At 37.1% G+C, this 27,075-nt stretch overlaps 1 protein-coding gene across 1 annotated transcript in view; it reads left to right on the top strand.

Annotated features, from left to right (window-relative positions):
- The window catches only part of CABIN1 (calcineurin binding protein 1), a 119,823-nt gene that overhangs the window by 5,386 nt on the left and 87,362 nt on the right, over positions 1-27,075 (top strand). Inside the window, exons 6-23 of the mRNA XM_086474445.1 lie at positions 225-405; positions 1,370-1,499; positions 3,253-3,402; positions 4,508-4,800; positions 5,817-5,985; positions 6,423-6,559; positions 6,950-7,167; positions 9,003-9,081; positions 9,325-9,512; positions 10,665-10,814; positions 11,531-11,725; positions 12,833-13,069; positions 14,577-14,736; positions 14,975-15,090; positions 21,180-21,341; positions 22,932-23,138; positions 23,527-23,672; positions 25,753-26,014. Of these exons, the coding sequence (XP_086330571.1) occupies positions 225-405; positions 1,370-1,499; positions 3,253-3,402; positions 4,508-4,800; positions 5,817-5,985; positions 6,423-6,559; positions 6,950-7,167; positions 9,003-9,081; positions 9,325-9,512; positions 10,665-10,814; positions 11,531-11,725; positions 12,833-13,069; positions 14,577-14,736; positions 14,975-15,090; positions 21,180-21,341; positions 22,932-23,138; positions 23,527-23,672; positions 25,753-26,014 (3,180 nt within the window). The remainder of the gene's footprint in view (positions 1-224; positions 406-1,369; positions 1,500-3,252; positions 3,403-4,507; positions 4,801-5,816; positions 5,986-6,422; positions 6,560-6,949; positions 7,168-9,002; positions 9,082-9,324; positions 9,513-10,664; positions 10,815-11,530; positions 11,726-12,832; positions 13,070-14,576; positions 14,737-14,974; positions 15,091-21,179; positions 21,342-22,931; positions 23,139-23,526; positions 23,673-25,752; positions 26,015-27,075) is intronic.

Below are 27,075 nucleotides of genomic sequence, written 5' to 3'. Positions count from 1 at the left end.
CAAAAATTTGCCAAAATATAGACACGTAGACCTTTCAGCATACATCATTTGAATGTATGTCTGAAGTCTGGGTACGTTCTGACATTATGTGTGATATAACTGGTCCGCTGTTCAGTCCCCAAATCAGTAGTGACCCTGCTGAAAACTAAAGCAGTGCAAATCCACGTAGACAAGGGGATATGCATGTCTAAAATGTGAATAATGTTTTTTGTTATGCTTTCTAGGCTGTAATGCTAGACTCTACTGATGTCAACCTATGGTATAAAATTGGTCATGTGGCAATAAAACTAATCCGCCTACCTTTGGCTCGTCATGCTTTTGAAGAAGGTCTCAGGTGTAATCCAGATCACTGGCCGTGTTTAGATAACCTTATCACAATCTTGTACACACTCAGTGACTACACAAGTAAGTACAGTACACCCAAAAAAAAAAATCTCAAGATGTGTAATTTTACACATCAATAAAAAATTGTAATGATGCAGTTGTGTAGGAGAAAAGTGTATCTTGCATAAGCAGTATGTTAGGGTATGACAGAGACTTTCACTTCACGATAGAGGTTTTTTTATTTCACAATAAACTATGATGGTTTGTGTCAGTTCTGGTTGCCCCAAAAATAAATGCTGTCGGTCTTACTTAGATCAGGGCCTCTGCAAGAAGTTTCTCTGTAGACTGTTCTCTTGCCTTTCAATGTGTGCTGGTTTTGTCTTTCTAGTAATTTCCAGCTACATAGTTCCAGGATTTGGGTATAAAACTACAGTCTGGTTCATGGCCTAGGATGGTTCATTGTAGTTACAGCAGTTGATACAACTGACCCTAAGATTGTAAACTTGAGTAATATCCAGTGGTGAAGTGGATGAACCAATTCAAAGGAAGTTTAGGAGAGAAGCTGCAAGACGGCAGAAGTGTTGAATCTGATCTCTTAGGTTTGTCCCACTGGAATGGTCCTAATTATCTTTGCGTTATTGCCCACACAAGCAAAAAGCTGGTGGGATACATTGGTTGTTACACGAGTGGAATCTGCAGTTAAGACGTTGGATAAAATGAAAATGGTAAATGATTGTGATTCTGCTTTATGAATCTCATTTCTTTTGTGCAGGAATGGAGTCTTGAAAGTAAATAAAAGATGTAATACAAACATTGTTTAAACAAAATTAATGATATGCTTTTCCTGGATATAATATTTGGGAAGACGTAATAGGTTGCTTTAACTGTATGCATGTAATTATTTGTCATGTTTCAAAGGTACTGGTCTAATTTATGTAAATGTCATATTTAGTTGGAATTCAGTGGTGTATATGAAGCCCAGAAATGGGAGCTTTTGCATGAAGCGAAGTAGCGATTGACCATTCAATTTCTATTTCTCTGTCAGCGTGTTTGTACTTTATCTGTAAAGCTCTGGAAAAAGACTGTCTGTATAGCAAAGGATTGGTTCTGAAGGAGAAGATCTTTGAGGAGCAGCCTTGCCTCCGGAAGGATTCCTTAAGGATGTTCCTCAAATGGTGAATGTCATCTTGTAGTATATACTGCGTTTGGAGTGTAAATTTTGGGGTCGGGGTAGTTCAGAAAAGCTGGTGAGATACAGTGCTTTAAGCTATAACAGTATCTTGCAGACCTGCCTTCTAAACAACGAATCAACGTTACGTGTTGGTGCAGCTGGCAGAATGTTCTTCAGTAATTGATAGATAGAAATTGAGATAGAAAGAGGCAAAAACCCATTTGCTGCTGCTCACTTATTTTCATTCCTAGATCTCTTGTAGTCCTCTTCCTTTATTTTATTTGTAGCTGTTATCTGCAGCATTCAGTTTAGTTTTCTTTTCCTAATTAACAAAACAAAACAAAACACGCCATCACCACCCCATCCCACCCCCCCAAACCAAACACCCTCCACACATGCATTAGTGCTTTTCCAAGCAGTTACAAATTTGGGACTTGATATAATTTTCCCATATTGGTACATTTTAGGTAGTCTTACTGATTTTTATTGACAAATGAATAGTCAGAAGACTTTGTGTGTTTCATTAGTACCCAAGATACAGAGATTCTTAGTTTATTAAGCTTCTAGACAACTGCAACTCTGAAAATACCATGTTTGAGATTTTAGTCCTTTATTATTACTTCTTTTTTATTGCAGTATGTAAGGCTTTTACTGAAAGTTTGGTGTCATGTAGCTCTGTAAAGTAGACTGTCTCTTCCTGTGTGGATTTTACAGTATGAGTGGGTAGGAGGAAAGTGGGGAAAGAAAGTAAGGGCCTGTAAAATTTACAGGTTCTAAGTTAACTGACCATTCAGTGTCAGAGCTCCTTCTGGTACTGTAATATGTTGCTGTGATGGTCAGCAGAATTCAAGAAAGAAGTTAAGTTTTTAGTTTAATTATAGTTCACTCTCATGGAATACAGTAATTGCTGCATGTGCAGATAACACCAGTACCCTATACAAGCTATATGTGGTAAATGGAAGTGGAACATGCATCCTAGTGTGCATCCTTAAGTTATGCAATAAATCAGTCAAAAATGTGTTTAATGTTTTAGACTACTCTAACATCTAAAGTGTGAAAATATAGAGTACTTAGAAGATGTAGAAGAGAAAGGATAACTTAAATTTTAAGGCTCTGGGATTCTATGTATAGCAGTAGACCTTTAACAGAAAGTCCTGTTCAGTCATAGAGACTCTTGATTTATTAATCTACCATGTCTGGCTCTTAAAATGAGTTACATGCTGAATTAAGCCAGGGCTTTTAGCCACTTGTTTTTTGTTTCTGGATTGTGACATCTCTGAAAAAGTGGATTATTTTTCACTTTCGAAGATTCATTTGTAGACTCAGACTAAGCAAGACAATTTTCAACTGCAAATTTTAATTGTGATGACATGAATTCCTCAAAATAGCACTGTGGAATGAAAGGAATTTCTCAGCCATACAATTTTTTTCTGAATCATAAACTTCTGAACCAGAAAGAAAACAAAACCTCCCGCTTTCCTTTTACTTCTTGGTGTTTGGAAAATAGAACTATCTTCCTTTATCTGTTAATTTTTAAGGCAGAACAAAGATTTTGGATGGTGAACACTTCTATATGCATGCTATAAAGTTTGTAAAATAATGTTATGTGAATGCTTGTTTTAACTTTATTTTTGTTACATTATAGGAAGAGATCAAATGAATCTCCCTAGGTTTTTTTTTAAAAAAAAAAAGCAAAAACCAAAACAAAACCAACCAACAAATGCTTTAACTTGTCTTCATTTCTTACTATTTCTTAGTGACATGTCTATCCATAATGTAAATGTGAGTGCAGCTGAAACAGGAAGAATCATAGATGAGGCAATGGAATTACGTAGGAAAAGACAAGCTTTGCTAGTGCGTGACAGAGAACCAGACCTCAAACTGATCCAGCCAATTCCCTTTTTCACGTACGTCTGTATTTTCTCTTTTAAAAGGTTCCTCTGAAGCCGCTTATACTGACACTCTGTTGCACTTCCAGTTTCTTCAGAACACTTTTTTTACTTGTAGAGACAAACAAAAAACCCCCCAGTGTTTTCATATTTTGTGAGTTTATAGGCTGGTTTGGGGTGCTTATGATTTTTAGCATAAACCTCATATCTATCAGTTTTCAACCTTTGAATTAAAACCAGTGATGTAAAAAAAATAAGTATCTTAACTAAGAATGATTTGGCAGCCATTCCAACTGTGTTATTGGATTTTTCACATAGGACTAGTTTGTATATGATCTTCAAAGTAAGTTTAGCTTTTTAAAAACTGTTTTTACTGTTGGGATAATGGAAACTCAGAAACAAATTACAGTTCTTCATCTGCAGCAAGATATAAGCGTACTAATAAGTTGTTACTAAGCATACTAGTAAGTTGTTACGTATGTCTCTATTAAGGCACAAAGGATTCAGTTTTGGTTTGTTGTTTTAATTGCACATATTTTTCTGGCATAGTAAGGGACTCTGCACATAGATCCTATTGCAGAGAAGTTGCTTGTACTTGTGGATAAGGGTGAGGGGTTTTTTTATTGTTGATTGAATGCAAAACCTGAAAATGGTTCCTTTGACACTATTTTCTTTAGGGCTCAGTGTAGAATAATTTCCTCAGCAACTACTGCCTAGGCCTTTTTTTGTTAGAGACATTTTTTTGAGGTTAGGCACATTATTGACTCCCATTTCCTTCCTACTGCAACCAACTCACCGGTTTCCTCTGAAAACTTATGCCTGCTGCCGCATTTTATTCTTGTTTTTCTAAAAGTGGTGTATTCTAGAAGGAAAGCTCCTAAGGACCTCTGTTCCAGTCCTGAAATTGTCAATGGTCCGTATGACAGGAAATAAGAGATTCTTCAGCTTTTCTAGTTGTGGGACACATTTTGACACTCCAATGTGTATCCCTCTCCCACTGAAAAGCTGCTGCTGTTACCTCTAGGCTACTGGAGAAAAACAATGTTAGGTCTGTAAATATAATTTAGAAAATAATGTGACAAGAATTGATGAAGTTGTGATGCCGTTGTGTTTCCGCATGCAGGTGGAAGTGTTTAGGAGAAGCTTTACTTGCCATGTATCACCACCTCACAACGTGTGATCCTCCTCGACCCAGTCTGGGAAAGAGAATTGATCTCTCGGAATACCGAGACCCAGTTCAGCATTTGGTTCTTTCTCCTACCTCTACTCCTGTCAGTGTTATTCAGCCAACTCCTGTCACCACTAATCCCGTGGTGACAATGCCAGATCCTGTATTACCTTATACTCCAACGACACCCAACTTTCCCAGTCACAGTCAGAATTCCTTGGAACCAGGAGCTGCTGTAGGTGAGCAAGGTACTTCAGTCTAAGATTCAAGATATCTTTCCCTGCTTACCTGGGTGTTAAAAGCAGTACAGAATTCTTTGGGAAATGCTGTCTTTAAACTGTGTGTTGGTGGGTTCAGAACCTTTTCAGCGTATGTATAACATCTGGTAGAAAAAGTGAAGTTGAGCTCTGTGAAATTAAGTTCTATTAGCTCTTCACATCGGAAAAGGAAGGCCACGTAAACTGTTGGAAAATCAATGATTCCTGACTAAGACATAGGACCAGTGGACTTACTTTCCTATCTAACAGAAGTGAGAGTCAGGTCGATTTGTTGTTGATTGTTACTCCAGTGCAGGAGTATCTAACCTCTTCTGGTTTTGTGCTGTTGACTCATACTTCAGTTTTTCAGTCTTTGAGATTGGAAGCCTCATGACTCGGTTCCAGCAGTGATGCTTATCAAGCTTTTAATGTTGTGAAGAGTCTTGAGCTCCTTAGAATGAATGAGCTGTTACAGACAAAGATGACTGGATTATTCTTCTGCTCATGTGTAACTTTAAGAACCTGAGAGAACCAAGTTGTCAGCTATATTTATTTGAAATCTGTAGCAAGAAGTTGAATATTTTATACTGTAGCTGTATTTGCATATCTAAAACTATCAAGGAGTTATCAGTATTTTGTTCATATTCGTGGGAGTTTACAGGTGTTTCTGGAGTTAAAGGCAGACTCTTCTAATTCCCATTTTGGAAACTTATTGAAGACTAAAATAATGAATTCTAATGAATAATGAAATGCAGAGTTTTCAGTAAGTCTGCTTCTTGCCTCAGACCAGTGTTTTCATGCAAAATGCCATAGCCAGTTTATATTAAAGTGATGTTTTTTAAAAATGATTTTTAAATTTTTGGCTTTGCCTTCAGAAGGAAACCAATGAATCTCAAGTGTTGCTGTAGAATAAAAGTGTTAGCCACAAAAAACTTTTTTTTGGTAATTTGTTTGACAATTTAGCCTGACAGTATCTTTTGTTTGTTTGTTTTAAATTCTGTTTCTAGGTGACATATCTGCAGGTGATAAATCTAAGAAAGGTGTGAAGCGAAGAAGAATTACAGAAGATAGTGGTGAAACGGCAAAAAGGAGATCTGCTAGAGTCCGGAACACCAAGTGTAAAAAAGAGGAGAAGGTTGACTTTCAAGAGCTGTTGGTGAAATTTCTTCCTTCCAGGTACTGTACAGCAATAACTTTCAGTATAAGAATATCAAGAGCTAAGTAGAGGAAGTCTTGTTTGATTGATATGTCCCGATCTTAAAACCACTAGACACATCTTATTTTTTGAAGCAGATATGATGCATTGTCTTCTCATAACTCTAATAAAACTGTTCTTAGTGAAAATTACTAAAATCTAATTGAAAAATAAGAAAGCTTTTATTAATGTGAAACTGAATTAGAGGACAATACAGATGTCAAAATGGGTAAAATAAACATGGTAGTCTTGGTTTGGACAAAGTGTGGGAACTGGATGTAAATCTCTGAATTTGCTTCGGTTGATGTACTTTCAGTGTTAAAATATGCACAACATGCCATGTTTGGGTTTCACTTACTAGTGAAAGAATGAATGAGGATTTTGTTGATATCGTGGTTTTTGCCCCCCTTTCACACAGATTAAGGAAATTGGATCCAGAGGAGGAGGAGGACCCTTTCAATAACTATGAGGTGCAGTCAGAGATCAAAGAGGAGAATTTCCAGCATGTTGGACCACATAGAATGTCATTTGATTCTACAACATTTATGGAATCTGGTAAAGATCTCATTATAACCCCTACTCTTTCTCTGTTGTTTCTTCTATTTATAGGCTTTATTTTCTGTGTTTTGTCCTATCTAGAAGATAAGCAGTAGATGTTATTTTTAAAAGTATAATTTATGGCATAGAATATCTCAGTTGGTAACAGGTGTGATTTTTTTTTTTTTTTTTAAAGTCTTGGAACTGCTTAATTACTGTGTGCAAGAGCTCTGTTATGTGGAGTTTTGCATTTAAGCAGATTGGAATACAGTAGCTTAATTCTGTATGTATGCAGCACAGGAGAACTGCTGCAAGATTAGTGCATAAACACTGTTGAAACTTATTTGTTTCAAGTTATGGTCTGCCTTGACCTTAAACACTTATGGCTTGTGTTTATCTGCTTTCTAGAAAAACAGGATGTTCATGAATTTCTGCTGGATAACCTGAACAATGGTGGGATCTTGGAGCTGATGATGAGATACCTGAAAGTCATCAGTCAAAAGTTCCTAGTGAAGTGGCCTCCTGGCTTGTGTGAGGTGGTCCTTAGTATCTATAACAGCTGGAGAAAGCACAGTAGTAGTCTTCCCAATCCATTACTGAGGGACTCAAGTAATCAGCATATCAAGGTAATGAAACGCTTTTCCTTAACCTTCTGTTTGCTGCCGTGTCGCGCTCTGTGTACCAGAAGTAGCCAGCTGGAATCCAGCGGTTAGACGCAGGTTTTGCTTAGCTCTGTCTGGGGAGCCCCTCGTCCTGGCGGCTGCACCTTCCCTAAACTGTGGTGTCCTGCAGCTTGCGGGGCTGTTTGCTCCGGGGCTCCTGAAGACGCTGTCTGCAGGTGCACCTTGTACGTGGTACGTGTGGGTATAGATGCACATGTGCATATAGATGTAATACAAATACTGTAGGCGTAAGTATATTTTACTCCTTTACTCTGTTGTTGCTTTTTCTTCCCTCCCTTTGCTTCTGACGTGACACAAAGTTTTATTTTGTCATCAGGTGAGTAGAGAAGCTTCCTTGTTCACATGGGCTGATTGAGGGTCAGCATTTCTGCTCTAAATAGGGTAAATACAGTTTAGTTAAAATAACCTGCAATTCACAGTTAAAAAAACCCAAGACCAAAAACAACCCCACCCCCCGCAGTGGCACCATTTTATTACCTGTAGATTTCACAAATGCAAATAGAAAAAATGCTAAGTTCATTAAATTAACGATAAACCAGCTTAGTGACACAAGGTGGTACTTCTTGAATTAAAAAACCCAGTACTGATACTTCTTGTCCACTGAGCCTGCCTATGTTATCTTTTCAATGTTAGCAGTGTGCATTCATTTGGAAAGTTATTTGTCTTTATTTTTTTTGGATCAACAGTGTTTCTACTTTTTTGCAAATGAAAAATGAATTCTGAAAACTATGTTCCATTGACTTAGTTTACAAAACAAACAAACACATTGCCATGTAGCAGATTTTTTTATACATCCTGTGACTTCTGTATTTATGTATATTTTTCATGTATGCATATCCTTTTTAAACAAAGGTAAATATATTTATAAATGTATTCCCTTGGTTCTCATTATGACTGCATAACTGCTTGCTTGTATGTAAAATTTAGAAAGTCAAGACTTTGTAGCTATATGATTAAAAGACACTGTCCTTGTGCTTGTCAATTCTTTTTCATCCTTGAATTTATTTTAAACTTGTTCTGCAAGCTGTCCTGAGTGTAACAGATTTTGGTTTTTAAGATTGTAAAGGGCTACTGTGGTGATGTGTATGGAACTTTTGAATCTTTTCACAAGCACTTGTTTTTTACAGCTGGACCTGTAGCCCTTATTCCTATGAGTTTAATTAGAGAATAGTATATTCTTCACTGAACAAAACTACCTGGCAGAGATCCACGGTGATGTGATTTTTTGATATACTCCTGAACTTTATCCAGGAGGCATTAATAAGCTGATAAGGCTAAAGTACATACTCAGTCCCGTGGAGATAAATACTAAAAAAATGATAGGATATAGATAAGACTTTTTATTTCTCAAATATCAGTACTTTACTATATTCTGGAAACATGCTTTTAGCATGATTATGGCAATTAATATAGTTTTATTTCAGCCAGATGAAAAAATAAGGATGTCACTTTTTTCTGACACGAGGCAATGCTGTTCTGGCTACCTTCTTTTATGACATGAGGCAATCTGTAAAGACCTACCTTCTTTTATGAGCTGGGATTTTTATTTCTTTTTAATGCTCCTTCTGAGTATTGTTTTGTTTTATACCTGTTGATTTGTAAATGCTATTACATACCTTTAGACAGAGGAAGGACTAGTTATAGCTTGGGAATAGAAATACCAAGTTGAAGGTTTTCTTTGAAGTAAATTACAAATTTAGTGGTGTTATATTTTATTCTTATTTTAATGTATTTCTTCCTTTATACTCTTTTTTGATATCTCCATACTTTTTCTGAAGGATATGATGTTGATGAGCCTTTCTTGCATGGAACTGCAATTAGATCAGTGGCTACTGACAAAAGGGAAGAGCTCTACAGGTGAGACCTGCATGTTACTTTCTTCAGACTCTAGAAACACTCAAGGTATATGAAGAAATGTTTCCAGGAATTCATTGGATTTTGGAGCTATTTTTTCTTAATGAATATTTTTCAGATCTGTATTTTGTTGGTCTATCATTGTTTGCCTTAAAGTAGATCAGTACTTTTGAAATACTAGTATGTGGGACTCTTTTCATGGGATGCTAGTAACTTTACGATAAAATGTAATTAACTGATTTGCAGTTTCTCCACGAAATTGCCCTGCTGCCTCTGTGAACGGAAAGTTTGGCCCTGACTTCCCAGGAACTCATTTTTTGGGAGACCTGTTGCAGCTCTCATTTGCATCCTCACAGCGAGATTTATTTGAGGAAGGCTGGATGGAGTTTGTCACTCGGGTGTATTGGCTGAAAGCTCGCTTTCTAGCGCTGCAGGTTTGTTTTACTTTTGATTTAGCAAATAAAACTTTTCTGAAATTAAAACCGGTGTTGTTCAGAGACGCTACAGCTGACTTGTGAATCCCAGCTCATTTAAGCGTGTGGATAAAATCAACTCAAAACGTAGTGATTTCATTTTACTTTTTAGTATAATTAACTCTACCTGAGGGTAGAGGTGGAAATGAAGCAGGAGGTCTCACATGCTAAGCTAATATTCAGATATATTTAATATGTAAGTGTTTGTTTAAATCACCTTGTCTTCAGCTTAAAAAAATTAATTTGGACCAAAGTTATTTGGAGTAGTATTGTGGAGCTGCAGAACACGGATTTTTTGGGACCTGGACTAATGGTTACTGTCGAAGTCCCAGACAGTCCAAAATGCGGCTTTCAATTGAAGCAGAGTGTATGTTTAGTTACTCTCCTCTCTGCTTTTTCAAGGTAGCATGGTTCTTCTTTTGGAGATGTTTAATTTAATACGCAGATTTTGAAACACAGGGTTTTAAACCTATCACTGAGGTCACAAAGGGAATAATTTGAAAGAAATGTTATTTGATCCCAGACTCTTCCCTCCCCCCGCCAAGTGTGGCTTCCTAAGGACATGCAGGAGTTTGTTTGTGCATCAGTTATGTTTAAGTGAATTGTCAACTGGTAATGTGAGTCAGTTTCGTAAATGTGAACTAACAGTTCCTTCCATTTTTATTTTTTGCACCTAAGAATTCCTTTCTAATAAACCTGAGGAAAAATTAGAGTTCCTAAAGGGCGATTGCCATTTTTCCTTTGGATATACAGTTATATTTTGCCTGTGCAGCTTGCATTCCTCTTCAGACCACTGAACTTGAGTGTCTACTTCAGTTGAACAGAGAGAGTAGAGTGTTTCTTGACTCAATGGGTTTATTTGCACAAATGGAAGAGTTATTTCTACTGTTTTACTCTTCCGTGTTTTTAAAGGAAAGGGATTTTAGCAATCCAAATTAATCTTTCAGATTTACGCAAGCTGAATTCTATTTCTCTGATTTGTTTTACCTGTTATTAAAGTCACTGGTTATATAGCAGTGTCTGCATTGAATGTAAACATTTTTCTACATGCTTTAGAAACCCTTGCTGCAGAGAGAACTCTAGGTTTTTGTTTGTTTTCTTTGGTTTCTGTAGGGAGACATGGAACAGGCACTTGAGAACTATGACATCTGCACTGAAATGCTACAGAGTTCCACTACGATGCAAGCTAAAGCTGGCAATGAACACAGCATTGTGATACGGTTACCTAATCTACATGTTGATTCTGTTGTTTCTTTAGAAGAGGTAAGAATTCGCTTGCAGGTGTATTCTTCCCATTCTCTTTCTCCCAGTTTCAAAGGTCATCTATGAATTAGCTCTTCTGTGACGGAAGTTTACGATACCTGTCCTAGAATTTTTCTAAGTGTGAAAGAACAGGTTCGTAGTTTAATGATGATATCAAGGCCACCATCCCCTTTACAAAAAGACACCTTTGGATCTGTTGGTCCTGTATAACTTAAGAGCAGCTGCATGTAGAACAGTAGATTATTAGATTAGTGTTTTATTTTCTGTTCTTAAAGATAAATTTCACCTTTGCTTAAATGAGCTCTTTACTTCAGCAGTCTATTTTCCACATAACAATTTGCATACACTTTTGAACAAAGAGATGTCCATCTCGTATTCTTTTTATTGTTGTTTTGGGGGGATGAACTCCGACACAGGAGATGCCGTCTTCACTTTGAAGTCCATCTGATGGATGTATTCTTGCAGTGTAGAAATGTGTGATTTTGGAATTTGAGGCAAAAAAAGTTTAAAATCATTATAGTCATATACTATATAATAATTAAATCTGTGGAATAGCTAAAGTGTTACATAGCAGGTGTTTTCTTCCTAGTTTATATTCTGGATGTATCTGTAGAGTTGACCTAGCTTTACAGCTAAACTGCTAGGAGAAATGTCAGTAGTCAAGTGTGTGTGAAGACAAAATGAAAGTTGGATTGTGCCATCTGTGATGTTTGCAGATTGAAAAGAACCTAAAATCTCTGGAGAGATGCCAGTCTTTGGAAGAGATCCAGCGGCTGTATGAAGCAGGGGATTATAATGCAGTGGTGCATCTGCTTCGTCCAACATTATGCTTTAATGGTTATGGCAGAGCAAAACATCTGGAATTTGTAACATCCATACCAGAGAGACCAGCACAGCTGCTTCTCCTACAGGTTTGTTTTGTTTCTTAAAAAATCTTTAGTAAAGGATTAAGACTTATTCCTGAAAACAGGATGAAAGAATTTCTAGAGTGGGTGTTAGTGGGTAACAAGCCTTATTTACAAAGCAAAACATGGCACCAAATCTGTAAATGGTCTGAACAGCATAGCTTTATCGACATCATTAGCAATATGCCAACTTTTGCTAACTGAGAATGTGGCTAAAGATAGAAGATGTCTGCGACCTACATGAAATGGCCAGAAAAACTGTAAGTTCAAACTTGAATTGTTTGCAGAGACATCTTACGGATAGATTCATGCTATGTGCCTCTGCTGTGAATACTTCCTGCTTTTGCTGATGTTGACTATATGGTGGTTTACAACCATTCTGAAATGTAAAAGTTATCTAGCATATGAATGGTTTTTATGATGTGGTGTATCTGTCCTGTATGAATGACAAACGTTGATAGATACATCTAGTATAATTGCTATAGATTTAGTCCATTTGGCACTCTGAAAATACACGTACAAATTTGCTCAGCTATAGGAACAATTTGAGACTGTCAGGTTCTTTGGTGGGTGGGTGGGGAAGGTTGCACAAAAAACCTGAATGCTGTTTTAACTGGACTGAACCAAATCCTACAGCCTTCATGCAGTCTTGTGAGCCAAACTTGGCAGAGTAGAAAGAAGCAGGAGGGTGTTGCTATAATGCTAGCCTTATAGTTGCTGTTTTGTTATTTATGAAGTAATAAAATGGTAGCACAAGATCATAAAGATCCAGTCCCTGTTTCTGTAGGGCCTCTGTTCAACTGCGTATCAGAATTTTAGACCTACAGCCATCCCTTTCCTGAATATTCTTTTTCATACATTGCTTATTAAAGCAGAAGGGTTCAGTGATGATTTTCTTGAAATTTAGATCCTACTTGCATGTTTGTCATCCAGGGTCCCTGCAACCTCCTATTGTCTTTTTTTAGTGTCCTATTTGAAGGTGTTCTGTTACCATTTCATTAAAGGAACCACATTAACCGTATCTAGTGTATGGCTTTGCCCTGCTGTGTGTTCATGGTTTAAAATAAACCATTCATCCTTATAATAGATCTTTTTCATATTTACATTCCCTAGGACTCCCTGCTCAAACTGAAAGATTACAAGCAATGCTTTGAACACTCGGAAGTTGCCTTGAATGAAGCAATTCAGCAGATGATGAATGTTACATCAGCCTCTGCTAAAGAAGAGTGGGTTGCTACGGTAACACAACTGCTTGTAGGAATAGATACTGCATTATCATCAGTCAACAACATCCTGAACGACCCTTCTGTAACACCAAGCCTCGTTCGATTAACAAACAACCTGATTCAGGTAACCAGTTCACTGGCAGTGGGAAAGACACGGTGTGTGCTACAGACCTTCAGACATGGTACAGCTGCTGTCTGAATTGCCACCCACTCGCAGTGATGCTTTGGGTTACGTTTTTGCTGGGGGAAGGTCGGGGGAAGATGCGCAGTGCCTTCATAGTCTTCATTTTCATTTCAGTATGTTAGAGATGCGCTGAACACACCTGTGCTTGAATCAGTAACAGCAGGTTCCTTCAGACACTAAGCTGCCTAAAATAATTGAAGAATGGTAGTAAGATAACCCAAGGAACAACACTGTTTTCTTATGCTATTTGAAATGGTGGTAATGCGACGACTGACTGAGCTGGTGGGTGCGGTTTGGAAGTTATGGCACTGATCTGGGCTGTATGTGCTTTGGGCTAGAAGACAAGATCCCATAAGCCTTACAAACGTGGTAGAGTTGCTTGCAAGTGCTGGCCAAGCTAACGGTTTTTCCAGTAAAAACAGAGAGAGAGAGAGGTTAGAAGAGGGCAGGAAAAAAGTGATGGGTTAACTGTTTCTAGCATAACAAATACAGCTAATTTTAGCCTTTTGAAGAAGGTACTTTCAAACCTTAAAACTACTGAATGAATATTTTTCAGTCCAGGTAACAAATGGCAGACTCTTAGTTCTGTTAAGAAGCTAGTCTAGTTAATGTCAAAATTCAATGTGCTTGCAACTCTGAAATCTTCATTTCCTTCAGTAAAAGCCAAGGACCTCCAGTACTCACAAAATCATACTCTCATTGTGTACAGTTGTATGTGTGTCACTATGTTACGGAATGTAATGGAATTGTGGGGAACAGAGTATTCATTGTAATATCCTAAATGGTTTCTGTAGTGATAACAAATACAGTTCTCTATCTACATAAATACCAATAGAAAAACTGTTGTTTTGAGAAAGAATGTGAGAAAAGTGTAGGACTTCAGAAATTTGTGGCACCGGGGCAATAAAATGGGCAGTTGTCTATGAGAAATGCTAGGACAATGGTTCCATCACACAGCATTGTGTTGCTCAGAATTTATTCAGTTACATCATTTATATAGCATCTGTTACGATTCTAGTTGGTCTTTAACAGTTATTGAAAGACCTGGCAAAGAATTCGGGAATTCTTTTAACTAAGTTCCTCTTCCTTGCTGGGTTGTAGATAAATTTCTTGTGCAGTAATGAGGCCTACTAACACTAAGAATTTATGCTGTGTATTTGCTTACTTTGGATTGTTTGTATATGATATTAACAGATAAATAACTAGTTGGAAAATGATGATGCAAGAGGAATGTCATGGTAGGGGAAATGGTGTTCTACCCTTCCCCATTACCAGTTCATCTTATTTGTAGGATTTTTACCACCACTCGTTGTGAGAAGCTGAAACTCAACTTTAGATTATTTCCTTAGGATAAAATGTGTTACCAGCCTTGGGTTGTTTGGAAAGGATTCATACCTGACATTTATTTCCTATCGCTTTGTCTGTATAATGTCTGTTTCTTTATTAGATCATAGACTGCAGCATGGCAGTCCAGGAAGAACAAAAAGAACCATACGTTTCTTCAGTGCTTCCCTGGATTATCATGCACAGGATCATCCAGCATGAGGAAGATGCTTTTCGATCCCTTTGCTGCCAACAGCAGCAGCAGCAGAACCAAGGAGAAGAAGGTGGGTTAATGATTCACTTTTACATATTGGAGCTGAGCTCCTTGCCGTCTAGCACTGGAATATAAATAAGAAAATACTTGCTTGTCATCTTCTCTTGCTGGTTGAAGATATTAGAAGGGTATGCAAACGTCACTTTATTATCACAGAAGAAACTTCTTTTTTGCCAGGTGAAGCATTGGCTAGTTGGATTTAAGTCAGTTCTGTGCTACTTAAATATTTACGAACTTTTTTCTTCCAGTGAGTCCCGATACCCCGATGTTGCCTTCTTCGCTCATGCTGCTGAACACTGCTCATGAGTATTTGGGAAGAAGATCCTGGTGTTGCAATTCAGATGGCGCTCTTCTCAAATTCTATGTAAGTGTTAGTATCACAGAATAATTTAGGGTGGAAGGGACCTCTGAAAGTCATCTGGCCAACCACCATCTCAAAGTGGGGAACAACTTGCAAGTTGTATTAGATTGTTTATTGCCTTCTTTGTGTTAAAAATACACTTTTAATTCCACTTTTCTTCTTCTCCCAGACAAAAGAATGAATGTTATTGTTATTGTTATTCTAGACTCCTGTCCGTTGGTATGCTTTCTAAAGAGGACTTTTTGTCAGACAGGAGATGCCTTCGGAATACCTGCTGTGTACTATAAAAACATCTTAAATGGGAATTAGTAAATGATCTATCTTGGCCTGAAACTGAAAGCAGTGGAGTTTATTCTGAGTACTTAAGATAAATGTGGGCCTGTATCAGCCGCTGCTCATGATAAAACTTCAGTTGAATGATGTTATTTTTGTCGCGCTTAGCTATGTGGGGGTGGAGCATGCTTCTTGCTCCAATGTGCCAGCAGTGACGATGGCTTTTGTCCCCCAACCAGGAGGTAAGTTGGGCAGGATAGAAATGGCAAACTTTGGGCAAGAGGTGTGTGCCATCTCAGCACGGTGGGTGCTCAGAGGGTGTGCACTTCAGCCTTTCAGACAGGAAAAAAAGTAGGTGGGCTTAGCAGAGTTTATTGTAGGAGCAGATGACCCTGGTTCCCCACAAGGAGTGTGATGCCAGAAAGTAACCAAATGGTAGCATGGAGAATGAGCCACTTAATTCCCCAGAAATGAGTACCAAATATCTTGAGTGGAAAGATGCTGTTAAAGTGATTGCCGGTAACGTTGCATAGCTTTTCTTCCTGAGAGACCAGTTTTCTTGTATACTATGCCTTTATGTCCTCAGAGTTCAGATATGTGGTAAGGATTTTGCAGTTAAGTAGATTGAACACTCACAAGTGATGGTGTTAGAATTCTACTCATTTATGCATAGGTGAGACAGACATGACATGATGATGCACACTTTTCTCCGTGCTGTTCATCAGCCTCAATTATATTCAGATCTACTTTTCTTTTTTTCTCCCAATCCAATAGCACAAGGATAAAAGGGATTTAAAATAATGGACTGAAGGAGGAAAAGGGAAAGGGAACTACTTAGCATTTTATGTAGCCACTTCAGATGTTTTCTGTTGAACAATGCTGAGTTCATAATAAATTTATTACAATGTATAGTACCTCTGAAGATATGCGAAATTTAGATACTGCTAAAGATAACCATCTTGTGCTGTGAAGGATAATCTAATCATTCAGATGAAGTAAAAATGCAGGAAGCTTTCAAAGCTTTTGTAAAGCGTTGCATAACTTATTTTGTTCATTGTAGGGTTTTTCCTAGGTTTTGATTTTTGTTTTGCTCTTCTCCAGAACAGAAGTGTTGCTAGTTTAAGATATAGAAAGAACTTGGGTGGAAGTCTTATTTGTGCTGAAAGGGGTGGAGTGGTTATCCTTGACATACCTTATCATGTTGTCAAAGATGTAATGCACATAAAAATGGATGCAGCAGAGATGTGAATAGTTGGTAGTAGGGGTGTGGATAGCTGGCAGCAAAGCTGAGCAACTCAATACCTGGACTATTGTTTATTTGTTGGAGGTTTTTTAAATCAAAAATACTGTAACTGTTGCTTTCAGATGAAGCTTGAAGTGTTTTAAATTCATATAAAGCAAAATTAAAATTTTAAGGACATTTTTATGTCATCGCAGAGTGTGAGACCAAGGTTCAAGTACTAGTGACCGTTGTGGAAGAATGGGGATATACATTGAAGGGTGATTTCTTCTCAGAAAGACAAGAAGTCAAGAAACATGCTCATTTATGTTCAATAATCAAAATTATATTCAAAAGTCTTAATTGTGAGAACTCTTACGTTGAAGAAAAATTAAGAGCAGTGAATGTAAGAATGACAGCTTACCTAAGTATTAGAATAAAAAAATGGTGTTCTCTATTTGGAAGTCAGTTTTCTAAAATCTGGCAAATAATAGAAATAGAAATAGAACTCCTGGGTGTTGATGTAAAATTGAAAATAAACCCAAGAACAGTTTACTTGCATTGTTCTGTGGACTTACCTTGCTGAGAAAAATAATTGTTTTCTTCTGATTTTTCTCCTCTGTATTCCTTCTTGCACTAGTATTTTATTTTTTTCTAGAATTTGAAAGAGAAGTAGGAGTCACTAAGCGGTCTGATAGTATGTACAGCATTCACAAGCTGAGAAAAACTGTGGTGTTACTACCTTAAAATTGCTGCTAAAATAACCCAGTGGGATTCCATATTCATCTTGTCTCAGTGATTCTAAATAAGTTGCTCACTTCACAGAACTGAATTTGTCGTGTTATATAAAGTTTGCACATTTTCAATATAGGTAAATACTATCTAACGTGTAAAAACCAGCAAATTTAACTGCCAGCCGGGAAAATTCAGTTTTGAGTTTTGCGGTTAAACTTGGTTATTTGTTTCTTCCAAACCGGAAGAGTAAAGATTTGCAGGCCATCATCTGTCCTCAGTTGTGCATCTGGAATGCTGTTGATCACTCACAGGCTGTGTGGTGTTACCCAGATTTGATCCTGGACCTGTGATGTATTTGTACTGTTCTGCTGTTGATAAATTTGACTTGTTTAGCTGTACCTGCCTTGATTTTTATACCACATACTGAAAAAAACAGTAATTCTGTTGTTTTCGTGTTAATAACTAGATGTAACTTCAGATACACATCTAGAGCCCGTCTATTGCACAACGATTACGAGAATGAAGAATTAGATTAGTCCTTCGCTTCCCTGTGTCTGAAGGCTGTTCTCTGCTCCGTTGTTCAGTTGCTTGTGTTAGAAGGTTTAATATGCTCCAGAAATGTGTGTCTGGGCAGTAATGCTGTAGGATTATTAGGTGAAAGGAGTTGCCCATTCTTGGTTGACCTTTTTAAGATTATTCCTTGACATCTAGTTGTTACACCAGAGGAGAAATTTCCCATGGTTGAAGGAGAATATTTCTATGTGTATTGCTGTTTCCTCACTTTATCCTCAGCCTTTCACTGTGCAGAGTACTGGCAGTCTGGGATAGCCTGGCAGTTGGCAAAACCCAGATGATACAGTACCGTGACAGTCACTGGGCAGTGCTCTACAGGGATATTTCAGTGGCACTTTACAGATTCAGCTTGACTTCATTGAGGTTTATTACCTTCAGCCAAGAGAAAATTGTGTTTAGTTCTGCATAGAGCTGCTCAGGAATCTCTTAATTTCCCTTCCCAGTACTCCCTGGAGCTTATTAGGCACAGCTCAGTGCCAGACCCCATCTACCTCTGCATTTGAGCAGCAGTGTGTCTAGGACAGTAATTTAGACAGCTAGGAAGGATGTCACGGAGAGCCTGAGGGGTTCTGTAGGAGTCTGCTCACACTGGGAGGGCTGGAGCTAATGAACAGTGTTTGAACTGAGGCTGATTCAGTTTAGGACTATTGGATTATCTCTGCATCCTACTTTTCTCATTCTCCTTGGTATTAGGAGCATAATGCTGTTACACCTGAGTGCATGGATCTGCCTCGGATGCAGAGGGCTTATTAGCTCAGGTACTGTGCTTCATGAGAATAGAGAGCCTGTTTCCAGCCTCGAGCTTGCCCTCAGATGCAGTGCTGCTGTGATGAATCTAAATTGTGTCTGTGTAGTGTGCCTGGATCTGCAGCCTGGGGAGTCTGATAGCATGCCCTGTGACCCTGGGTAACGTACAGGTAGTTGAGAGCTGTGAATGTATTTACAGCTACATCTTTGCAAATGTCTTCAGGTACTTCGAACAAAATCTTCAATTTTCAGTCGCAGAATTGCCTACTTCTTGTACTAAAAATCTAGTATGGTAGTATTGAGCACAAGAATTTAGTTTTCAGCGACAAGAGGGTGTTGGAAGGGTAAGGAAAGACCAAGATAAAATGGGAAGAAATATTTGAAGAGATGGCAGCTTCAAGAATATTAAACAAAGGTATGTTTTGTAGACTAGTAGTAAATGATCAACTCTGTAGGTGAACTGTCGGTGTGCTCAAGTATGTTGTATCACTTGTGGCTGAAGCTGGTGTGCCAGAGATGTTAACAGGTAAAGTCCTTTAGCAATAGTCAAAGTCTGAATTGGTAACAACAATTGTTGGTTACTGCCAAGAATTTAAGAGGTGAATGAGAACACAGGAGATTATTTTGAACACTGTTCAAGTAAGAATTCTGCTACTAGTCTTAGATGTGATTTTGTTTACAGCAGTAGGAATATCATGCTTTTGTTGCGGTGTTCTGTGATGCTTACATCTTCCTTTTGACTTATCTGCGCTATCTGTAAATTTTAAATGTTGTTCACAAATTCTTACAGGAAAAGTAGTGAAAATAAGGTGTCTGTGGTGACTCAAAGATCATTGCTGTGTCTCAAAATTTCATTGAAATGCTTCCTAAGAGTGGTCTTTAACTCTTTATTTTTAAGGCTTTTGGCTTAATAAATGATACCTTGTTCTTAGCACAGATCTCTTAAGCAGAAGAGAATGAACATTTTATAGTTAATCCCAGCACTTACAGACAAGCTTCTTACGTGTAGAATGACAGAATCTTGCCTTGTGATGATGTGCAGTGTTTGTAGTGTCAGGAAAGCCAGTCATGATGAGAAGCTTTTTGTAGCATGCGTTGTATTCATAAGTAATTGAGTTTACAGTTCTAGATGTTGAAAAATCATCAATGGCAATTAACAGGCAGCTGAAGTTCTGTAAAAGTAATATAATCAGCTTTTATACGAATTGCAAATACATGAATGTTTCAATTTCAATTTATGACTGCAAAATTTCAGTTGAGGAAACTCCGGTGTGTTGAGGAATGGATGTGGCTGGTTTGGAGAAGTCAGGCCTTACTAAAGTGAATAAATGAAAGTTGATGCTTTTTATCAGTGAAAGAATGTTGAAGAAAATTGTTAAAGGAATTATGTACCAGTTAATAGAACTCTCCTGGTAGAATACAGCTTCGTAAAACTTTAGAGGCAAATCACAGTGGAGAACTTGGTATTTTTCTATACCCTTCGGTCTTCCAAGTGATAATTACAGTAGAAACATTTCTCTTCTACCACCTCAAATGAGTTTTCTTTAGACAGTGATACTGGGGACACACACACATGACACATGTTGGATGTGTAAGATATTATGAATGTAATTTCTCCTTACACATTTCAGTTTTTAATTTGAATTTCATAGTGGAACATGTTGGAATTGATTCTTAAACCTCAATAATTAAGTGTGGGTTTTGTTTTGGTTTTGAAATAAAGATCCAAAATCCCACTACACAGATTATTGTTGTTGAACCTGTTTTTATTGACTTTGAAATATCTTCCTGGAATGTATTCTTTTTTGGTTTGTTTTTTAAGGAAGCTTAGTGAAAATTTTCGAAGAATTACCTTTTGCCTTTTGGCATGCAGTTGCAGTTTCCTTTAGTGAATGTTTTAGAGTAATAGCATCTTCCAAAAAATACTGCTGATGGTACTTTTTCTTGTAATGTTGAAGATAGATAGCAGCTTGCTACAGTGTTTAGTCATTTGGGATCAATCCAGCCACTTTCCTTGGTGTGTAGCCATCTGTATAATACTATTTATACTGTGCAATTCTATATCCCTTTTAGCCAGATTTTCATTAGTTGTCCCTTCTCTTTCTGCAAAGTCCTCTTCATCTCCCTTTTTGCATGCAGAGGAAACTGATGTTTGTGAATTAGGGCAGAAATTCTTCTGTCCCTTTTTCATATTCACAGGGTTGACAAACTGTAGAGTTTATATTCACAGAAGCAACTTGGTGTGTAGTGGAAAACTTTGAATGATCTTAAGTCTGAAACATTAAGCTGATGTCTAATCTCATTGATTGAAGACAAGAGTTAATGAATTAACATAGGAAAAAAAATAAAAGCACTTTTATTGCAGTTACAGTGCCATTGAAATTACGTGTGTGAGGCTAGTTTACAGAAATTGGGTAGTACTTGGTTGTAATTGGGAAAAAGTAGGTATAGTTCATGAATGTAGTTCTCATCACCTGCATTCGGCTAACTAGGTAACTGAATACATTTTTCAGCTTGCAGATGACTTTTTCATTGATATTTGTAGGTTCAGGTACTACAAAAAGAACTTGCAGCTTCCACTTCTGAAGATACTCATCCATACAAAGAAGAGCTGGAAACAGCCTTGGAACAGTGTTTTTATTGTTTGTATGGTTTCCCTAGCAAAAAGAGCAAAGCAAGGTACCTAGAAGAACATTCAGTACAGCAGGTAAGATACGTATTATTTAGTGTTAGTGGAATATGCTGAAGTAGTGAAAGACACACCTTTGTTTGGTTTTAATGCACCTTAATATATGTTGGAGAAAGGTTGTTTTTATTTCCTTGTAAAATTTATGTATTTTGCATGTTGTAGAATATAAACTAATTTTAAAAAATTTGGAAGCCTTTATGAATATAGAGGGTCAGATATTTGAAATCAGATGCTAGTATAGTCTTATTCACAGTAGTCGCCATTTTGAAACTATTGAAAAATTGATTTTGTTGAGCCATGACTTTCTGTTTTCAACAGAGAAGAAGTTCGAGTTGAGGAAAATTAGAGAGGAAAAAAAGTCAGCTTGAGAGAAGAAAACCTTAGCAGCCAACCTTGCAGTTTATGAAAGTGAAAAATGTCACTGTTAAAAATTATGCAAGTAAATTGTATTATAGCTTATTTTGAAATCTATGTTGGTAAATATCTGGTAGCTGTTTATGGGAAATGTGTGAAATGCGGTTGAGTTTGGGAGTAGGACACCTACAGAGTGCCTTGGGAAGAGGGTTGTAGCATTAAGGAAGGGACAGAACAGGCACATCAGCAGTCCTCTGCCTTGAAACGTCACTAATTTGATTCAAAAACCTCAGATGATTTTTGCATTTACCAAATGCATATGATCGTTGAATTATAAATTAAAACCATTTTCATACAAGCAAAACAGTTGTCTGGCTTCTTTGTACAGACCTTTTTAAATACACAAATACTGTTACATTATTACTCATTGGATATTTGTGAATTCTGTCTCTTAAACTTACCTGTTAGAAAATTAAGATTAAGAGAAAATGGGTATAGCTAAGCAGAAGGGAAGTATAAGGAGATTACACCACCCCCCCGCCCCCCCAATCTGTTATATTTGGGCAATTCTGGATGAAAAAGTTCTTATTCAAATCATTGACAAATTGATTTTTAGTAAAGCAACTTTCCTGTTTTCAGTACAGAGCCTAAATTTACTGTAAGATGAGCAATAAAAGGAGAAAAACTTAGTCCAGCAGAAGATAACTAATTTTTTTTTTTTTTTTACTATTTTCAAGAAAGAAAAGTGATGGGAAAATGAGGAATAAATTCTGAAAGTACCTTTCTGTAGAGAATTTGAGGACTTTTGAATCTCAGAATTTTGTCTGATTGCTATTTCATTTATTCTTCTTACCTGAGTTTGAAATTGAAGGTGTAGAGCTTTTCTTCTTCATATCTTGCCCATGATCTCAGTATCACTCAGGATGCTTGCAGTTGAGTCCAGCTTATAAACAATTTTTCTGAGCAATTCTTTCAAGCAAGTAGAATGACTTTATTTTTCAGTGACATACACTAAGTTACAGCCCAATACTTTAATCTTTTAAATCAGTGGGCAGTATGCTATATTTGTGAGCAGCATAAATTAATGGTGCCTTTAGTTGTTGTGTTACTGGGAGGTTTAATTTGTTTCCTGCTGGAGTAATTTGTATATTCTTATGAACTAGACCAGCCATAGAAACTCATCATTCGTAGACTTTTGAATCTTGGAATTTGAGATAATCTTTTTCCTCCCCTCTCATCTACCTCCCTCTAAAGGTTGATCTAACATGGGAAGATGCTTTGTTCATGTTTGAATATTTTAAGCCTAAAACTCTTCCAGAATTTGATAGCTACAAAACCAGTACTGTGTCTGCTGATTTGGCCAACCTTTTGAAGAAGACGGCTACAATTGTTCCTCGGACAGACAAGCCTATGCTGAGCCTAGACACTGTATCTGCCTATATTGAAGGAACGTGCAGCAAGGTATAATTAATTGCTTTAAAAAAAAAAAAAATTGAAAGGACTAAAAATTGTTGGTTTTATGTTGTCTTTGAGGTAGTTATGGGAAGGTTTATTCCATGATGCTGGATTTCCTCAGGTAATTGCATTTAAATGAAGTAAGAATGACACCACCAAAGCTTTTAGTTTTGGAATGGCAAGATGTAATATTGATTAATATGGAGTCAGTACGAGGTGTTCGTTAGCGTTTGTAAGTGCTCTGTGTATCTGTGGAATGCTTTCACTGTTCATATTCAATACCTTCCTATTCCGTGATGAAAAGGCTACTTTCACTGCAAGGAAGAAGCAAGCGTGCAGCTCTTGAACATGAACATTTTATTTAATATGAACGTTTGCTCTTTTTTGTTTTCAGGCACCATCTCTCCCAGATGGTGCAGACTATTCTCCGCCGGTGGTGACTGAGTTGTACTATCTTCTGGCAGACTATCATTTCAAGAATAAAGAACAGTCTAAGGCCATTAAATTTTACATGCACGACATCTGTATTTGTCCAAACAGGTCAGTATTATTGCACATCATTCGTTCTTCTCACTTCTTTCAGTACTGGAAAGCAGATAACAAAAGATATTTATTTTGGTTTCAGGAGTTAAAAAAAAAAAAAAGTACAAAAACCCCCACAAAAAAAAAACCCAAAACCCAAAAAACAGCGATGGAAAAAAAAACAAACCAAAAAAACCTAAACCAAACTAAAACCCCTGCCTCCAGTCCGTTATCGTAGGTTGATTGTGTAATTAAGGACATCTCTAAAACAGCCCAACAAACAAAACAAAAACCAAACCCTAGTGTTAAATATTTACTTGTTTTGAAATTAAAACCAAAAAATGAACGGGGCAGGGGGAAGCTAACTTAAACCCAGCAATAACTGGGAAGGGCAAGCAAGGACCGAATCACTATTTCTCTTTTGCACCTTTTGTTCTTTGCTTTGGCGTGTTCATATGTGACAAGGAATGAAAAATGTCACTGTTTAACAGCATAGCTATAGCACAAGTGGCATTCTTTAGTGGATTAACTGTTTAGGCTGATCACTTTCTGAAAGTGTTGATCTTGCTGCTAGAGAATTACCTAGAGAATACAAGCTCAAGTAAAGTATTTAAGTGATATTTAAACTAAAACATGTTGTTTCTTGATAACTTACAACTTACTGAAACACCACCAAGATTAAGCTCTCTCATCTTAAAAATAAAGCATGTTTTGAATGAGTCTTCTGAAATGAAATTAAATGATCTTTACGTTTACTGATTAAATATAGGGTTTGCCTACTAGATGTTATCTATCATTTTAATTCTCCTTGAAGTTGATAGATCAAGGTCAGTGACAAAAACTCTAGTTTGATAGATTTGAGACATTAAAACTATTTTCTCCATAAAACTATTTCTAAATCCAGTCGCATAGGAGACAAAAGGGAAGGTGAAGGCACAGAGCAATTTTACATATGAAATCTACAGAGGAAATAGCTGTAGTTTAATATTATTAAATCTTCTAATCTGGGAACTGTGATTAGCAGATTGCTAAAACTTTTCATTGAAGCCTGATAAATTACCAACACACACACCCCACCTCCATTTTTCTGTAGTTTTGATACTTTAAAACCAAAATTCATAAATAAATGAGTGGAATGTATATTTACTTTAACGTGCGACATTTTGTTGCTCAGAAGATGCTTTATGTGGTAGCGTAGTATTTTTACTACAGTCATATGAGATGTTACTTCAACTGTATTACAGTTCCCCTTCCATTCCTCTCAGGTATCTGACTGTTGAGGTCACTTAACCCGGAAATGGGTTTTCAGTTGAAGTCAGCAAGAAATTACAGGGAAAAATGTGAGAACATTATGATTATTCCTTTGGTGTTAGAATCGTGGCAAAATTGAGAAATTCCAGACCCGTTGACCCTAGATGTTAATGTGAGATTATGGAATATGGAAACTACTCTTCAGGCTGTATTGTCAATGTACTAATAAACAGAGGCCTAGATCATGAGCAGTCCCTTCAATAAGAAATCTTTATTGTTCACCAGAATTTTCCTACATGAATGCATTTTGGGGTTTGTGATTTTTATGTTGGAAAATTATGATGATGATGATGATAAAGTTCATTTGATGATGATGGTATTAATTCAATATGAATGAATTGAAACGATGACGATGATAAAGACTGTTCACAGTTCAGTCCAACCATACAAAATGTCGTAATGGCTGTGTGCTGGCCTGCAGAAATAAAGGGTGACAACGTTTGGACAGGACAGTGTGGTTACTGAGAAAAGAAATGCTGCCATTAGAAGTATAGATATGCTGTTTTGCATGGCAAATAAACCTTGTTGTTTCGTCTGTTTTTCATGTGTGACAATTACTGGGAACAGTGCTTTATTAGGAAGCAATTTTTAATAAAATCAGTATGATTTAGGCTGTGCAGCTTCTGTTCTGCTATGAGGGGAGGAGGGAATGCAGAAATCTGTTTTGAGAGAGTCTATGATGAAAGGAAGAGAAGGTTGTGGACATAACAAAATGAATCTTGTCTGTGCCTTTCAGTGTAATGTTTAGGGGGGAAATTGTTCATGTGTTATGTTCTTGTTTGCATAGGTTTGATTCATGGGCTGGCATGGCTCTGGCTCGAGCAAGCCGTATTCAGGACAAGTTGAATTCTAATGAACTGAAAAGTGATGGCCCAATCTGGAAGCACTCTACTCCTGTCTTGAATTGCTTCAAGCGAGCCCTAGAGATTGACAGCTCTAATCTCTCCTTGTGGATAGAATACGGCACCATTTCCTATGCCCTGCATTCTTTTGCATCCCGACAGCTTAAGCAGTGGAAATCAGAACTGCCTCCTGAAGTTGTGCAGCAGGTGGGATCTAACTGAGAGCAGTATGAGATTTAGAATATTTTAAATAATCTTTTCTAACACAGTAACTTTTAAAATTAAATATTTACATGCCATATACCACGTATGAGACTGTATGTTTACTTAGTAAAATTGGAAACTCTAATATTCATTCATATAAGCTGCTGGTGTCAAGCAGTATTTAAAGGGTTTTTTACTTTTTTTCCTGTGTAAAATTAGTTTGAGCCCTGATCTTTGAATTATCTTTTGAAAGTGACGCAAAATTATTGTAACTGTCTGGAAAGGGGCATTATATTTACCTTACCTCTCTGTAAATGTCATACAGTGTTTCCAGGAAAAGGTGAAATGTATATGTATTTAAATGGTGAAACGATCAGGAATTACTCTGATATCTGTGTCCATGTGTCATCTCTTGTATCTAAAGACATCCTCCTGCTTTTCTATGTTGCTGTGTTTTGAGGTTATATACTTGAACAAAAGATCAAAATGAGGAGACTGATAGAATTTTCATAGAAAAAGGTTCATAGATTCGTCAGGTCTTTATGCGTGATGGTGATGAAAAAGTTAGTTATTATTAAGTTTATTGCAAAGCCAAAATGAATAATTTTAAATACTTTCTGACAGTGATAAGAGTGGCTAGGTGAAATGTGTTGTCTGTCTTTTTGGACCAGTAAACTCTTATTTCTGATTTAATCATTCTGACTTACAGATATTTAGTCGTCCACAACTGGAAGCAGAATGAAAAAAAGAAATGCTGCTTCTGAGCATCTGCTGTGATTTGTAAAAACTTCTAGTGTTTGAACTATAGAGAACGGTATTGGGAACATTGTTTCCAGGGGAACTTATTAACAGCAAGGTGATGGGTCTTGCATCTGAGCTACCTATATGACTGTATTAACACTGCACTTCCCATGGACCCTTACACAGCATTTGACCCTCTAAGAGGAAAGACGATGTAAACATGCATATTAAAGTAGAACAAATGGTTTCTTAAATAGTATGTTTGAAATGACAGCTATCAACAGAGTTTACTTCCTGAGGGTTATTACCTCCAAGACCTTCAA

Source organism: Leptosomus discolor, chromosome 16 (assembly GCF_034619465.1).
Source record: "Leptosomus discolor isolate bLepDis1 chromosome 16, bLepDis1.hap2, whole genome shotgun sequence".
NCBI lineage: Eukaryota > Metazoa > Chordata > Aves > Leptosomiformes > Leptosomidae > Leptosomus > Leptosomus discolor.
This window is presented reverse-complemented; position numbering and strand designations above follow the sequence as displayed.